Raw genomic sequence first — 15,671 nt, 5'->3', positions numbered from 1 at the left:
CCAGCCCTACACCTAGAACCGTGTTAGGTGCTTCAGGCCACCAAGGAGGCGAAGGACCAATCACGGGGCTCCAGGGATTCACAGACTTGAAGGGGATGCCAGACAAACACACGAAAGCAGATGACACCAATCTTACTGAAGTCTTTCTAAATACAGTTATGTAGTCACGTTTGGGTTCTAATTCTGGCAAAGGGCTAGTTTCTGGGCAGGTTACTCCACCACCCTGGGCCTTGTGCATAACAAAGATGTAAGATACTCCACAGAGTTAAGGTGACAGCTAAGTGAGTTTGTGTTCATGTGTCCTCAAGCAAAAACGCAAACGATTACTGCTATGTGTTGGGGCCTCTCTTCTAACAGTTATAAATGACTACAGTTTTGTCCTCCCTCACCATAACTTCACTGAGGTGGGCTCTATGATTATCCTCATTTAACATGAAAAAGAAAGGGAGTCATTCAGAAGCTAAGTAGATTGCCCAAGGTCACCCACGGAAGTAGGCACGCGTGCTGCCACTGTTAGCACTGTGCTACCTAAAAGCATGGCTGGCTTCATCACCACCACCAATACCCCTCATCACACAGGTAACGTGAAGGGCGCTTTGCAGTGGACAGGGACACAGCATTCTCTTCCCCAGCAGACCCTACAATGGTGTACTGTTCTGGCCTTTTCCTGGGTTTTGTGGCCTGAACTTACTTGAAAAGTACAAGACAAATGCTAAAATAAATTTGGACTCTAATGTCACATTTCCCATAACTAATGATTCTGATTAGTTGATGTTTACAAAAAATTTTTTAAACGTCTTCTGTCTCAAAACAAAGGGAGGGGGCCCAATAAATAAGTGTGGCGGTCATATTGCTTTCCATTTATGGACATGTCTATTTCGGGAATCACAATCTCATGTCCAATTACTCTGCCAATTTCACCTCAATGCTCATTTTATTTTTTTAAACTCTGACTAGAATTTTCCAACTACACTGTAACTTTAAGCCTTTGTGTTTCTTCTACATTGAAAAAGAATGCCATTTCCCAATATATAACTCCCAGATGTAGAATTCACAGATGATTCATCTCGCAGAACAAGTGTTCGGAGACATCAGCTCCAAATAGAGCAAAAACTTGGAATTCCCTTCTCCCCCAAAGTTAAGAACTCGCCTAGATCTGCTCTGCTCGACAAAGTTTGTTTTCAATTATATTTCCAAATTCTTTTAACAATAACTGCATGGCGTCTGGCATCAACACATCTGATTCTTTGAAGTGGTTCTCAAGCAGAGAGCAGAAAATAAGGATAAAGGGGAAAGGAAGGGAAGCCCATCCATAATTTCTGTTTTAGCTCTAACAGTCCCTCCAAAAGGGCTCTTCGCCACAAAAAATCAGACAAACCATAAGCTATGACTTCTCCCTGAAGGCCCACACTGTTGGAAGTGCCACGACTGAAGAAGGCTCCTGAACTCATCCCTTTACCCATCAGCTGGGCTCTCCATGGGAAAGCAGATCTTCAGCACAAAGAAAGTAGCCTTTTACTCTGTAAACCTGAACTCCAAATACACTTCTGTGAAGTCCTCCACAAAGGTCAATTAGGAGTAATCTCACTTGGAGGGTGAACTTCAGAACCCTTTTCAGACACAATGAACACATGGGATCCTTTCAGCCCAGAAAAAGTGCACCAAGCCTCAAGAACAAGAGCTGTAGAGCTATAAACAAATACTGACCCAGTGATTCCTGGGCATGTGAAACCGAACAATCCCTACTGCCTTAAGTGGAGAGAAAAGAGACAAGGGTGTGTGAAAACTTACCTAAGCAGAGAGACTCCAAGATTCCTCTGGGGAAGGACAACATATAAACAATAAATCCACCAGAACAAGGTCAAGTGAATAACACAGAGTGTGTCTAATGTTGACAAAAGGTCATGGAAGGGCGGGAGGACTACTGGGACTATCTCAGAACGCACATGGGCAAAGGCCACATTTAGGCCTGAAAGGGAGGGTATTTAAAAAAAAAAGAAAGAAAGAAAGCCTAGTTCTTTGGACTATTTCCTTTAGTCCTAAAGTAGTCCCTAACTCTTGTCAACCTTCCTCTCAAGAAATTCCAAACCAGTAATTGTGCCTCCAACTTAACTGCATTTTAGCTGTAGCTCAAACAGGGCTCCAGATTCCCAGAATTAGCTCTACAGGAAAAAAAAAAAAAGAAAGAAAGAAAGAAAAAAAAAAAAAAAAACGAAAGGTTCCACCTTATGAAATTGTGTATGATAAAGAATGAGTGGAAGGGAAAAAAAAGTTGAAGACTTTCCACTGAAGGCACAAATGAACTCCACATGAAAGAAAGGTGGATATTCAGGACACAGAGGAGAAAAGCTCCCAGACTTGGTGTAACAAATGATGTCTTTTTAGGAGTTTCATTATGACAAAGATCACGATTTTCAAAACCAGTGTTTGACCAAGTGAGAACCAATGAAGACCCAATGCAGATGGGTAAATTGCTTGACCAGAAAGAGAGAGACCTCAAAATTGCAAAAATCAGGCCCCTGGACTTAGTATGGACGTAGTATGTGCTGGGCATAGTATGACCTTGATCTGACAGTATGGACATAACATGCTTTTGAGTTTCCACCTTGAAAGGCACCCTCAAAAGAGCTCCTTGGTAAAAGGGTTAACAGCTCCTCTGATACCCGCAATGTTCCCTGCATGTTGTCAATGGCAAGCCAGCTCAGAGAGGACAGACGTGGTGGGGAGCTGCTGCCCTTGCTCGAGTGATTACTAGCGGATCTGCTACAGGTGCTCGTCTAGTCATTCACCGATGGCTGGCTTGAGAGCGATGCTGCCTGCAGCGGCCCTAAGAAAGGCAGGGGAGACAAGTGACTCTTTGAAAACACAGGACCTTAATTTATTTGCCTCTTGTGACGAGATCTTAAAAGGCTAAATCAAAGATCTAATGTAGGTCTGCACCAGCTTCTGTGGTTTTCTTTGGGTTAGTGGGAAAAAGAGGCAATGATCAAATGAAGAAATACGGTGGAGTACATGCCCCCCCTTCAGAAACTGCTAAAGGACCACAGGAGGTGCCCTCGTGAGAGTCCCACATGCCCACCCTGTTTCCCTTTACTTCCCTGGGGGCATCCAAACAAGGATACCACTCAGAAGCACCAAACATGCAAGGTGACTGAAGTTAAGTATCCTAGACACAGAGTAAATTGACTGATTCTTACCATTCACTAAGTAGTGTAAGTTTATTACTTCTTTGTTTCAATTCAGATAGACTCCTATACTTGGAGATGAGCAGCCTTAGAAATCATACATCGCTTTACAGAAAGGAAATGAACTGATCAGATCAAGATCACACTGCCAAGCAGGGGCAGAACTGGGATAAAACCCCAAACTTTCCAGATGTCCAGCCACTTTCTCAACCGTCCACACTCCTGCCTTCACAGCTTTAAGACAACTATTAGTTTTTTCCCTTTTAGGTCAATAGTTTTTACCCCTCTTTGGTCCAGAACCCCTTTAAGATGCTTAATGACAATGTTAGCTCCTTTCTGCTCAGAAAGATGCAGGGAGTTTTGAGATTTCACATACAATGCAGTTCCCTACACTGCCCCCTCCCCTCCCCACTCCCCAAATAATATTTGAGGTCCGCCAGTCTTTATTTTAGGATAGTCTGAAATTCAATATAATTTAATCAATTCACAGTTCTGTTTCAAATGAACTTGTGAAAGGATCCAAAAATCTCCATAGGAGATTTTTCTCTTGGACAAAACACAACCATCGATGAAGCCAAACCACTGTGGCCAAGAGTCCCACACAGACACCAAATCTGAGAAAACATTCAGAGGAATTTGGGATGGGGCAGACTTTAAGAGTTACAAAACATTTCAGTTCGCTTTCTGGGTCTCCTCTCCTCCAAAGAGAAAGGAAATCCATTCCATTTGAGCTGGAGTTTCTGCATCCATCACTTTGCTGGATCAACAACCGACTTCCTGGAAGCAACAAGCTCTGCTGGCTGTTTAGAAGTTTTGCAAGCTCTGGGAGCTTGTGTGCCAGAAATTCACACCAGCCCAGGTGTAGGGAAGAAATCAAGGGAAAAAAATTTTAATTAAAAATAAAATGAAAACTAAAATGTAGGCAAGATGCATAGTACTGGACCAAGGTCCTGCACAGCAGAAATCAGATGAAACAACAACGTTCTCCTAATTTATAAAGTAGAAATTAGACTCACAGTCAGAATTTCTCAGTTTTAAGTGCCCTCCCACCCTGTAGATCTTTCTTAACCCCTGCAGTGTGTGCTTCCACTTCCCTAAACACAGAATGCCCTGTAAGATGGTATCTAATCATATACCATATAAATTTTATTAAGCTTAATACATGCATGAATTTAACCTGACATGTAGGACAGCTTTTAAAACCATCGAACACCACAGGATCCATACAGAATTAGATTTTCACAAACAGAATATGGAAATCATTCCACAGACTGTGATCAAGTGGATTGGTATGTAACTCCCATTCGGACTGCTAATTAAGCTGCAACCAGCATGAAATCCATTCTAAAAGTCTCTCCTAACCAACAAAGTAACAGGCTGCAGAGAAATTAAACTATGCACTTTGACAAAACCAAACCAAACCATTCTCCAGCTACTTGAAGAAAAGCATTTTCAAATCCGTGTGAAGTTTAAATCAAGCACAGAGGGTTCCAGGAACATAGTTCTTTGCTTTGGGGGGATTTTCTTCCAGGGTGCCTCTCACTCTATTTAAAGCAGGCTCAAGTAGCCACAGCTGGAGGGTCATGCTTACAAAGTAAACAATAGTTAACTTGATTCAGACTCACGACTTTAACTACAACCAATAGCTAATTACCCCTCTATTAACCAATAGTACCTGAAATATCACTTTTTAAATGACCCATTTGGAATTACGCTCGTTCACAAAATAATTCTAATCAATAATTAACAGCATAGAAGAAACTTCCCAATGAACAGCTACATGGGGAGAGATGAGAGTTCCTCAGAATTACCACATTTCAGGCAAAGGGACAATGGGACAAAGGAACTAAGTACCGAGAGAGAGAGGAGAGAGAGAGAGGAGAGGGGAGAGAGAGGAGAGAGAGAGAGAGAGAGGACAGAGAGGAGAGAGAGGAGAGAGAGGACAGACAGAGGAGACAGAGAGAGACGAAACTGTATTCTGAGCGCACACACTATGTGCTCAATAAACATTCTTTAAAGGTTCAGTTTACCAAAAACTCCCTTTGGAAAAACAGACTTAAATGATTTTTCCCCCCTCAAAAGGCTGTTACAGTTAACACTTCTTTAAACCACCCTATAGCAAATAATATATGTAAATTATATCTCAAAAATAAATGTATCTTAATTTTTTTTAACCTATCTATATTTTCAGATGAAGTGATATGCTTGGATTTGCTTCCCCCCCCAGAAAAAAAAAAAACAAAACCATGGGGACAAGTCTATTAAGGCATAGATTAAACAAAAGAGGCCATTATAAAAAATAACACAAATAACAAACGCTGGGGAGGGTGTGGAGAAAAGGGAACCCTGGTGCGCTGTTGGTGGGAATGTAAATTGGTAGTCAATATGAAAACAGTATGGAGGGTTCTCAAAAATATAAAAATTGGGCTTCCCTGGCGGCTCAGTGGTAAAGAATCCATCTGCCAATGCAGGAGCCACGAGTTCAGTCCCTGAGCTGTGAAGACCCCGCATGCTGCGGCGTGACGAAGGCCATCCACCACGACTACTGAGCCTGTGCTCGAGGTTCAGGAGCCGCGGCTCTTGCGACTGCTAAACCCCAAGAGCGGTCCTGTTCCACAACGAGAAGCCAGCACAGTGAGAAGCCCTCACACTCCAACCAGACCCCACTCATCACAACTGGAGTGAAGCCTGCGTAGCAACGAGACCCAGTACAGTCATAAATACATAAATTATTCAAAAATGCACAACTAAAATTGCTGCTGCTGCTAAGTCGCTTCGGTCGTGTCCAACTCTGCGCGACTCCATAGACGGCAGCCCACCAGGCTCCCCCGTCCCTGGGATTCTCCAGGTAAGAACACTGGAGTGGGTTGTCCTTCTCCAATGCATGAAAGTGAAAAGTGAAAGGGAAGTCGCTCAGTCATGCCCAGTGACCCCAGGGACTGCAGCCCACCAGGCTCCTCCGTCCATGGGACTCTCCAGGCAAGAGTACTGGAGCGGGGTGCCATTGCCTTCTCTGACAACTAAAACTAGACCTACCATATGACCCAGCAATCCCACTCCTGGGTATAAGTCCAAAAAACAAACAAAAAGACTAATTAAAAACGATACAAGCACCTCAGTGTTCATACTAGCATTGTTTACAACTGCCAATACATAAAAGAACTTAAGTGCTAATCAATCAACAGATGACCAGATAAAGAAGATGTGCTGTGACATCCAAACAGACATGTAAGATGGAAAACTATCCAGTCACAAAGAATGAAATTTGCCATCTGAAGCAACACAGATGGACCTGGAGGGCATGAGGCTAAGTGAAACAAGTCAGACGAAAAGACAAGCACTATATGCTATCACTTATACGTGGAATCTAAAAAAATACAACAAGGTCATGAACATAAAGAAAAAGAAGCAGACTCACATATATAGAGAACAAACTAGTGGTTACCAGTGGCAGGGGGAGGGGGGTGTCAATGCCTTTTCACCCAGCTTGAAGTGCTAAAGCTGGGGGTACCAACGAAGAGCACCGTGACTACAAAATTTGGAAATAAAGTGAGATTATCCATTCCTTAGTTCTAAAGTGCTTGATTCTTCTCACTGTATATCTAACAGGCCATCATCAAGTAGGTAATCCAGTGAGGAAGAATTTTATCAGTGCAGTGTACGCCCTGACCAAGATAAGTGTGAAATTACTGGAACAGCAAAGTATAAACGGGTGGTAGGAGCAAAGGATAGGAAGAGGAGGTGGGGGTGGGGGGACCCCTCCTAAATACTGTATAATACAGTCTTAGAAGATGAAGCTGTATGATTTGTTTTTAATCAGCTAAAAAAAAAAAAACTTAACTCTCCACTATCTTGTTTCTCAACATTTAGGTAATTATATTGCAGGACAGAACCTCACTCCTCTGATTCATTTTCTTCCCAATAATAAGAGACCTCAAGAAAAAAAAAAAAGTACCTACAGATCAAAAAAGATTAGAGACTTGGGCACCATAAAAGTTTAAAGAATAATCAATGCAAAGTGCTTCAAAAGAAGACAGGTCATGCTTTCTTTAAACTCTCTGAAGGCCACCTTTTGCCAAAATAAACTGAATGAGCAGTGATTGGAACCTGCATCCTGGTTCATAAGGAAATCAAGATGTATTAGGACTTATGGAGATGAACGGATTGGTTGTTCACACAATGGGCTTTACTGGTTATGCTAGATTAAATAGTAATAAAGACGCAAACAATCGTAGCCGTTCATGTGGGCAAGGCTGTGAATCACGGTCATTCATGGGGGAAGGGAGGCAGGTACAGGTGCAGGGGCAAGAAAAGCAAACGGCTTTTCAGGTGGCATCCTTGCCAGATTCCACGGGAGACCCTGTGCTCAATGCCCATGTCCCCTACAAAGTTACTGCACGATGGCAGACAAACCGAACACACAAACAATGTCAGACATCTCCAGCCCTGTGCAAAACAGCCCACAATCATCTCCCTTCACACTACCTCCTCCCTCAAACATTTCCAAAGAGAAGTGGGCACAGCAGAGGATTCAGCCAGCCCCAGACTTTGTAACCTAACCCTGTTTGGAAGAGTGCACCTGCATGTTTCCAAGCAATTGACCGAGCTTCTCGGTAGGGATCAGTTTCAATGAAACCCTGAGAAATAATAGGATAAAATTATTAGTTTAAGGGCCTCTCACTTCTCAGCCTCCTTCCCATACCCCACCTCCCAGGAGGGTAATGCTCAATAGACAGATGTATTTGCACAACTGGAATACATTTATAAACTACCTCAATCATTTTTTGCTAATTGCATAATTTGTATAATTTTTTGCAACAGTTCACAGAGTTCCCCCTTGAATTTGTCTGAGCTTCCCTAGGGCACACAAAGCTTCACTGTATCCATATCACTAGAAACTTTATGGCAGAAGGCCACTTGGGGTCTGAGCCCTGCCACCTGCTCCCAACAAGTGAGATCTTCATGTCAGGAAAGCACTCTTCCCAGGAAGCCTCTGTCACCAGGACTTGGAGAGACCCGCCACGCCACAAGAGGATACGAAACCTGTTAAAGGCGGGGGGTGGGGTGGGGGTGAGGTGGGGGTGGGGGCGGCGGTCTTAGCCTCCGATGCTCTGAATCATCAGCAAGGTGACTGACCCACACTGGATTAGGCTGAATACACGTATCGCCTAACTTTGTCTTCACAGCAGCTTAAGGTAGACTATTATGATTCCTTCTTTTAGAAACAAAGGGAAGAGTTTCACCACAAATCACACACCTAGCTGTAGGGTGGTGGAGCCAGGAATGGACCCTAGAAGTAATTTCCACTCTCATCATCACTACTGTGGAGTGAATGGTGAGTACTGGGTGCCATCAGCAGGGAGGAGGCATCCAAATCATTACCAGAGAAGAATAAAGGAAGCTATGCCCTCATCCGCTCTTTCCTCCATCACTAACCCAACCAAGACCTGAGGAACAACTGGGCATCACATGCCCAGCTACAGGACAAAGAGAAGAGCTGAAGGCAGGACACCAAAAGCACGAAATCCAGGGGAACAGGGAAGCAGCTTTTTAAAAAACAGAGTGACTTTTATAAGTAGACTGGGTTTACAGCTTGTGTTTTAGAAGATTATGCATAAAGTATATTGAAACCACACATAAAGTACTAAATTATATAAAACATATTAGTAGAAAAATGTATAAAGCATAAAGCCTTTGACTAAGAAAAATTCATAAGCATACCCCTCAAAACCCTAAAAACCAGGATACAAATTAGCAACTTTCAATCAGACCATAGACAAACCACAAGTTACATTTTTTCTATAATCCTTATTTAACTACTCATTTTGCTTCATGGCAACAATGGTCCTGTATCAAGTTCTTCAACAGAAAATTTCTCAGTCTACTCATATAGTTGGCCAATTAATAGGTAAGTCTGGATTGCCATTTTAAACCCCACAGTTATACAGAAAAAATAACTCCAAGAGAGTTAACTATTGTGTGAATTTTTACCTCTGGTCTCCAAAGTCCTATTTCTCTGGGGAAATACGAACAGATCTGAGTTTGTGACAGATTCCCACGCTTTAACATGAAACAAACGCAGAAGACAACCACAGTACTGACACACACTATGAACGGAAGCCAGGACGTAGACGGAATGGGCCACAGGCTCAATGACATGCGTAAGTCGTTAAACACCACCACTAACGGTTCCTCAATTTCCCATCGGCCAGGAAACACTGGGGATTTTTAGATGTATTTCCCCTCCTCTGCCTGGGAATCTTCCTCCTACCCCTCCTCCTCCTGTCTCAAGACAATGCCTCCAGCCTTTGAAACTGCATCCATTGTAAACAGCTCTGAATATTAATAGACCCCAGAGTTCTACTCTAAAAGACCCCCAGGGTTTCAAATTGCAGTTGCTGAGGAGGAGAAAGGTCCCCAATGAGTAAATGTCCCCAAGCTCATTCACAAGTCATTGAAAATCAGGCTTGCTCATGAAACTTGGTCTTTAAACCTATGGGCTAAGTCAGAGGAATCCCTCTAAGTTTTAAACCAGAGATACTGGTACAATCAACATCCTTGACTGCTTATAGCAACTTTCAGTTCAATGATTCCCTTCAGCAGATTTCCCTCTCTGGTGGATGTCACTTTTGAAATAACCAGTGGCTATTTTAAACCACCTCCTTCCCCAGATAACAGACCTCTGGGGCTGCAGCAGGTGCAGAGAGCTAGGCTGGGAGTATTGTTAAGTCGCACAAAACCCTAGCGGCTCTCTTGCATTCCTGTCCACCCTGAAAGAGAAGATGCTGAAAAGGCTTTGCACCAGGGAGACACCTCTGCAGAATGGGGGAGAGGCCCTTTCATTGTAAGCATGGTGTCTGAGGGAGAGTAAGGTCAACCAGAGGTCATCCCAATGTGCTCAGGGAAGGCTGCGTGGGGAATTCAGGCCTAGGCATTAATAGAAAGGGAAAGAGACTTACAGCCCCTGGGGCAGAGCTGGAAGTCCCGTGGAGCTGGACATCCACTGGGACCCAGATCTGATTACTCTGCACAGAATTGTCATCCTTCTGGAGATGAAGAAGTACTGCCCACAACACATTCAAAAGTCCAAAGGTTGGGAAATCTGGTGACCTGATGTAAATATGAAAAGAGATGAGCATGCTTCTTTTTAAAACTGTCCCTTGTTAAAGGCGGCAGGAACAGCCCTGACATACACTATAGGCAAGAGACACCTTGGGCTTTGGGGTCTCTGGGCACTTCCTAATTTCAGTCCTCAAAACTTAGATTTTATGACCATAATTTTGCATCAAAGGGACTTAAATCCTGTGTCTAAAAAAGGCACCCAATTTCACTTCCCTGATTTGCCCTTATTCAAAAAAAAAGTGTCATAAGGGATGAAGGCTTCCCAGGTGGCTCATTGGTAAAGAATCTGCCTGCCAAGCAGGGGATGCGAGCTGGAAAGATTCCCTGGAGAAAGACATGGCAACCCACACCAGTATTCTTGCTGGGGAAATTTCATGAACAGAGGAGCCTGAACACTACTTCGTGGCTAAACAACAACGACATATCAGATAGGTGCTCCATCATGCAGAGGAGGTCAAGCCAGGCTTCAGACACTTGAAAAGAAAGGGACTCTGAGCTCAGGCTAAAGCTCCCCCAAACTTTAAAAGCACTTGCACTTCTCAGATTTTCTCTCTGCCATTACCCTGTGTTGGACGGGCTCCCTCTTCAGAACAAACCTGTCCATCCCCGAGAATTGGATGTTCATGGTCTGCTGAATTCTTCTTAAGTGATAGGAAAATGGGCAGAAAGGAAGACCTTAAGGCAATGCAGACCATTATCTACCTCTTAAAACACACACACACACACACACACACACACACACACACACACACGCGCGCGCACGCGTGAATCTTAGCTTTGGTTCTGAAACAATTTGGTCCTATGCACTTTAGATCTAATTTGCATAAACAGGATGGAAACTATTTTCCAAACCCTTAATTCACAACACCCTGCACACCTGGGCCTTCCAGCACAGCTGTAAAATTTGAAAGACAAAGGCCCTCTTTGCTCCCCAACAACAATGGGAACCACCATGGGGCTTGCGTTTTGTTTTCTAATATAATCCTAAGTACCACTTAGGTGCCCAAACTGAAAAAGAAGTTCGACTGAGTCCCCTGGGTTTGGTACTGCAAACAGGTAGGGAGACAAAACACAAAGAGAACCAATCAATACATTTGTCTTAATATGAGTTAGAATGACCACACTCGGTGACCTTTAGGGAGCGTCCTTGCTTTCGAACGCCAAGTCATCTTCCCTCCAAGCTGAGAATCAGTGGTTCCTCCTCCAGGGCCTGCCTGCCTTCCTATCGCAGTCCCATTAGCTCATCATTGAGCTGCCAGACCCTGTGAACAAGGAAAGCTCTGCTCAACTTTATGCCACAGACAAAAGTCGAAGGTAAATTGTGTTTAATGCATCTTAAACAGCTTCTGAAGTCACACTCCCCCAAAGCAATTTCAAAGAAAGAAAACATCTGAGTTCTAAGAAGTTCAGAGTCTTCTAAGGTTCTGGGAAGTTTGAAGAAAGCTTGGCAGAGCTGGGAGCTATTTATGAGTGTGCTGGTTGGACTAGGCCGTTCTCACCTACGTAATGGGATGGCAGACTCAGTTATGGCTCGACTACTACAACTATAAGTTATTGTGTTGAATAAGTTATCCTCAGGCCCCAGGAACGAACACATTTTTCCTTCTCCCAGCACTATTCCAGTTCTGTTATTCCAACTGCATTTACATCCACTAAGGACTTTTACTTTCCTTATGCGGGGCTTAACAGCAACTCCAAAATTAGATGTACTGTTTACAAAAGCAAAAAAAAAAAAAAAAGCTCCGTAAAGCCACAGGTCCCCTTCTATCTCAAACCCACAGCCTGAAATTAAACTAGCTGCAGTAGTAAATCTAGTTCATGGGGTTATAAACTAGCTCAACGCACTTTCTAGACACAATGGACTCAGAGGGTGTAAAGTTGGTGACGGTATAACGTATTTTATTATATATATAGACAGAGACTTTCTCCCCTCAAGTCTTACTGAATCATAGCCAGGAATATAAAACATAAATATCCTGATGGAAAATTCAGAATTAGACTAAGGACTTAAATGGAGAAATGTGAAGTCTGGGGGCGGAGGGGGAAATATTTACCTAATTGTTCTTTAATCAGAAGAAAAACAAACAAACTTCACAAACATTTTTTCAAAGGACACACATTTCTGTACTGAATACTGTATTGCCACATACTAACCAGAGGCCATACTACTCACTTAAAACCTAATCAGTTAACACCATAATCAGTATAATCAAGTCTCCTGAAGTTCAAAATAGCTAGTTTTGTATTCACGGATCATCAAATGTGTTGGGAAAAGAGAAAACACTGCAACTTTAAAGTTATTTATGACTTGTGAAATATCACTCTTTAGGCGACAAAAGCCCCCCAAACAAAACCAGTAGTTTTGCTCCAAAAATTAAACGGCAAGGCAAAGAGGATCTTGTGGCCATAGGAAAGTGAAAACAAGAGGACACCCTGTCCTTGCCAGAAACCCCCCACTTCTGAAATTAGTGCCTTGCCCATGACGCAACCAACACTGACATTGGGAGTCACTATTCCAACAGGTGAACACTTAAGCAGCTACTCTGATTCCATGACTTGAAAAAAATAAAATAAAATAAACTACTTTAGAGTATGTAAAAAACCCACAATACCCCCAGACTGCCCCAGCTATATACAATACTACCAAATGGCAATTCTGGGGTCTACTTCCCATTAATTTACATGGCCACCACCTGTGTTAAAATCCCACCACCTGACCACTGGTTTTCCCTAAGTCAGGGAATTCCAAAGCAGCAGCAGAATGCTGAAGAGAAATCCTGTGCATAAGGGTCGAGTTTCACACCAGCGCAGGATGGGTCGCTAAGCAGTGTGGAACGTTAACGGATCTGTTAACTCTCAGAGACACAGGATCTTCACATTGGAAAGGAATTAACTTCTCTCCCCTTATGGCAGCCTGAGTCTCAGACCACATGTTCTTACGTCAAGCCACAGGTGTTGGTTAAAACTGGTGTCACCAGTTTTGTTTCTCTTTTTGGAGAGTGAATGTCACGCCTGAGGTTACTACTGTGACTCTTGTATGTTCTAGGAATATGTCCAATTATTCAACTAAAAAGCAGACTATTCAACCTAGGCCTCTTCTGGAAGGTACTAACAGTTCCGCAGAGATGCTAATTACTGATAGCTGGACGGGATTTTGACTCATGAAGCAGATTTGTTAGAAATTTTAAAAGGTTATGACATTCTGCCATGTTTACACAACTCCGTATTTGTGTTTTCCTGAGAAGTGGCCCACCAAGTCCCAAAATCCTGACGGCACAGAGATGAGCCTCTTGCAGGTTAACACACTCTGCTGAAATCAGAGTCTGGCACCCGAGTCTCACGCCCTCTCCCGAAGTAGCATTACTCCAAGACTCATCTGCACCATTTATAGAGGAGAAATGCTACAGGGTGGGCCCCAAGATGCACTGGATCGGCAAGCCCTAGGAGTTCCCTAGGGAGCAGACAGGAAGGGTCTGGAACACAGCTCCCTAAGATGCCAACCGGGGGGAAAGGACCAACTTCCAGCAGTCATAGATCTCCAGGAACTGAGAGTCCCCTAACTCAACTCGGGGAGTCCTCCAGACTTTTCTGCGGGGGGCCAGAGCCAAGTCAGGCCACCAGACTGGTGGATGAGGAGAAGGCTACGCACACTCTCACTAATAAATGATGTAAATGGAAGACTGGAGCCAAAAGTCACCTTCATTCATTACCCACTGAAAGGCCGAGCAGCTCAGACAAGAGAGGTGGATTATAGGAGAGGGGAAAAAGAAACACTCGCGGACCCCTAGACAGACTTCCTCACACTCTCCCCTCCAGATGTTTCCCGCTCTCCACCCACACATGCACACTTATCTCCTGACTTTTCACTCACCCTCTTACCGCCACACTCCCACCCACTCAGCAACTCCCAAATGGCCCTCACGAGCCACGCTCACTCACCTCCAGACCCCTACGACACTTTTTCTTCTCCAGAACCTCAAGACCCACATTCGCTCACCTTAAGACCCCAAAGACCCACGTTCGATCTCATCCTTCCCCCCACGAGGTACACTTCCCGCCTGAAGATCCCAAAGACTCACGCGCGTGCACCTCCACACACTCACGAGACTCACACTTTTCCCATCCAGACTTCTTCGCACGCAGTCTCCTCCAGATCCCCAAGGACCATGTCACCACTACAATCCCACACTAACAGTTTTGCAGCTCATTCAAAGCTGACACACACGCAACTCAATGTGTAGCCCCTTTTCGGAGAAGCACCCTAGCTGTCCCGTTCGCAAGTGACAGCCCCCCGGGGCGCGAGGAGGGCGTAAAGGGCGGCACTTACAGACTCCGCGTCCAGGCGGGCAGGTCCCCTGGCAGCGCCTCCAACCCGAGCCCGCCGCAGTCCAAAGAGTCCCCAGCGCAAGTGCAGGCGGCGGCGCAGGGCGCCCGCGGGCCGGCTGTGGCCGATGCGGGCTCCAGCTGAAGCAGCAGCAGCAGCCAGAGGAGAAGACAAGGCGAGCGGCGCGGGGCCCCGAGCGCTCCGCGGACCGGCCGCGCCATCTTGTCTGGAGCGCGCAGCGAACTCCCAGTGCTGGGGCTGCGAAGTCCGGGGCGACCGCCGGCACGGGCGGGCCTGCAGGAGCTCCGCTCCGCACTAGGCTCAGTGCCGGGGCATGGCTGCCAGCATAAGTTCTCTTTGCGGTAGCGACTCTGGCGCTCAGGGGGCCCCCGGTGCCTGGGCTACTCTGCAGAGCCCGGAGGGGGCCGCGAACCCCGCGCCCATCCGGGCCGACCCGTCCGTGCTCGCTGAGAACCCCACGGAGCCCAGCAAAAGGTGCTTGACTGACGCTCCTCGTTCCCCCGCCACGCTCCTGGCCGGGCTTCGGAGTCCCCGCGCACACCAAGTGCCGCCGCCGCTGCGAGCAAGGAGCTCGGGTTCACAGCAGAAGCTCTGCGCCCGTAGGCATATTCCTCGCGGCTCCAAGCGTCCAGCTGCAGACTCCGGGCTGGACGACGCGGCCACCCCCGCAGTGCTCCAAGGGCCCGGTGCGCCTAGCTGTCCCGGCGCCTCAGGCAGAGCGCGCCCGCGCGGTCCCGGGCTCCGCACGCCGCTCCGCTTAGCTAGAACCCCGCAGACCTCGCGGCCGAACAATCAGCCTCTCGCCGCTCGCTTCCCAGCGGCCCAGCCCGGGCCAGTTCCGAAGCCCCGCCCCCGGCCGCTCGCCCTCACACACCCCCTGGGCTCAGCCGCCCGCGGCCTCCTGCCGGCCCACGTTGGATGCTTTGCAACAGCGCCCCGCCCCGCCCCCGGCCGCTGTTCATTGGCTGCCAGGGTCCACGGCGGGCCAGTTTGGGCGCCCATTGGAGCGTTCACCATGA

General features: G+C 45.8%; 1 protein-coding gene across 1 annotated transcript in view; it reads right to left on the bottom strand.

The window, feature by feature from the left end:
- The window catches only part of LRIG1 (leucine rich repeats and immunoglobulin like domains 1), a 114,202-nt gene extending 99,350 nt beyond the window's left edge, over nucleotides 1–14,852 (bottom strand). Inside the window, exon 1 of the mRNA XM_068981696.1 lies at nucleotides 14,635–14,852. Within this exon, the coding sequence (XP_068837797.1) occupies nucleotides 14,635–14,852 (218 nt within the window). The remainder of the gene's footprint in view (nucleotides 1–14,634) is intronic.
- Between the last annotated feature and the right edge of the window lie 819 nt (nucleotides 14,853–15,671).

Source organism: Capricornis sumatraensis, chromosome 10, assembly GCF_032405125.1.
Source record: "Capricornis sumatraensis isolate serow.1 chromosome 10, serow.2, whole genome shotgun sequence".
NCBI lineage: Eukaryota > Metazoa > Chordata > Mammalia > Artiodactyla > Bovidae > Capricornis > Capricornis sumatraensis.
The sequence above is the reverse complement of the archived record's forward strand: the minus strand, read 5'-3'. Positions and strand labels throughout refer to the sequence as shown.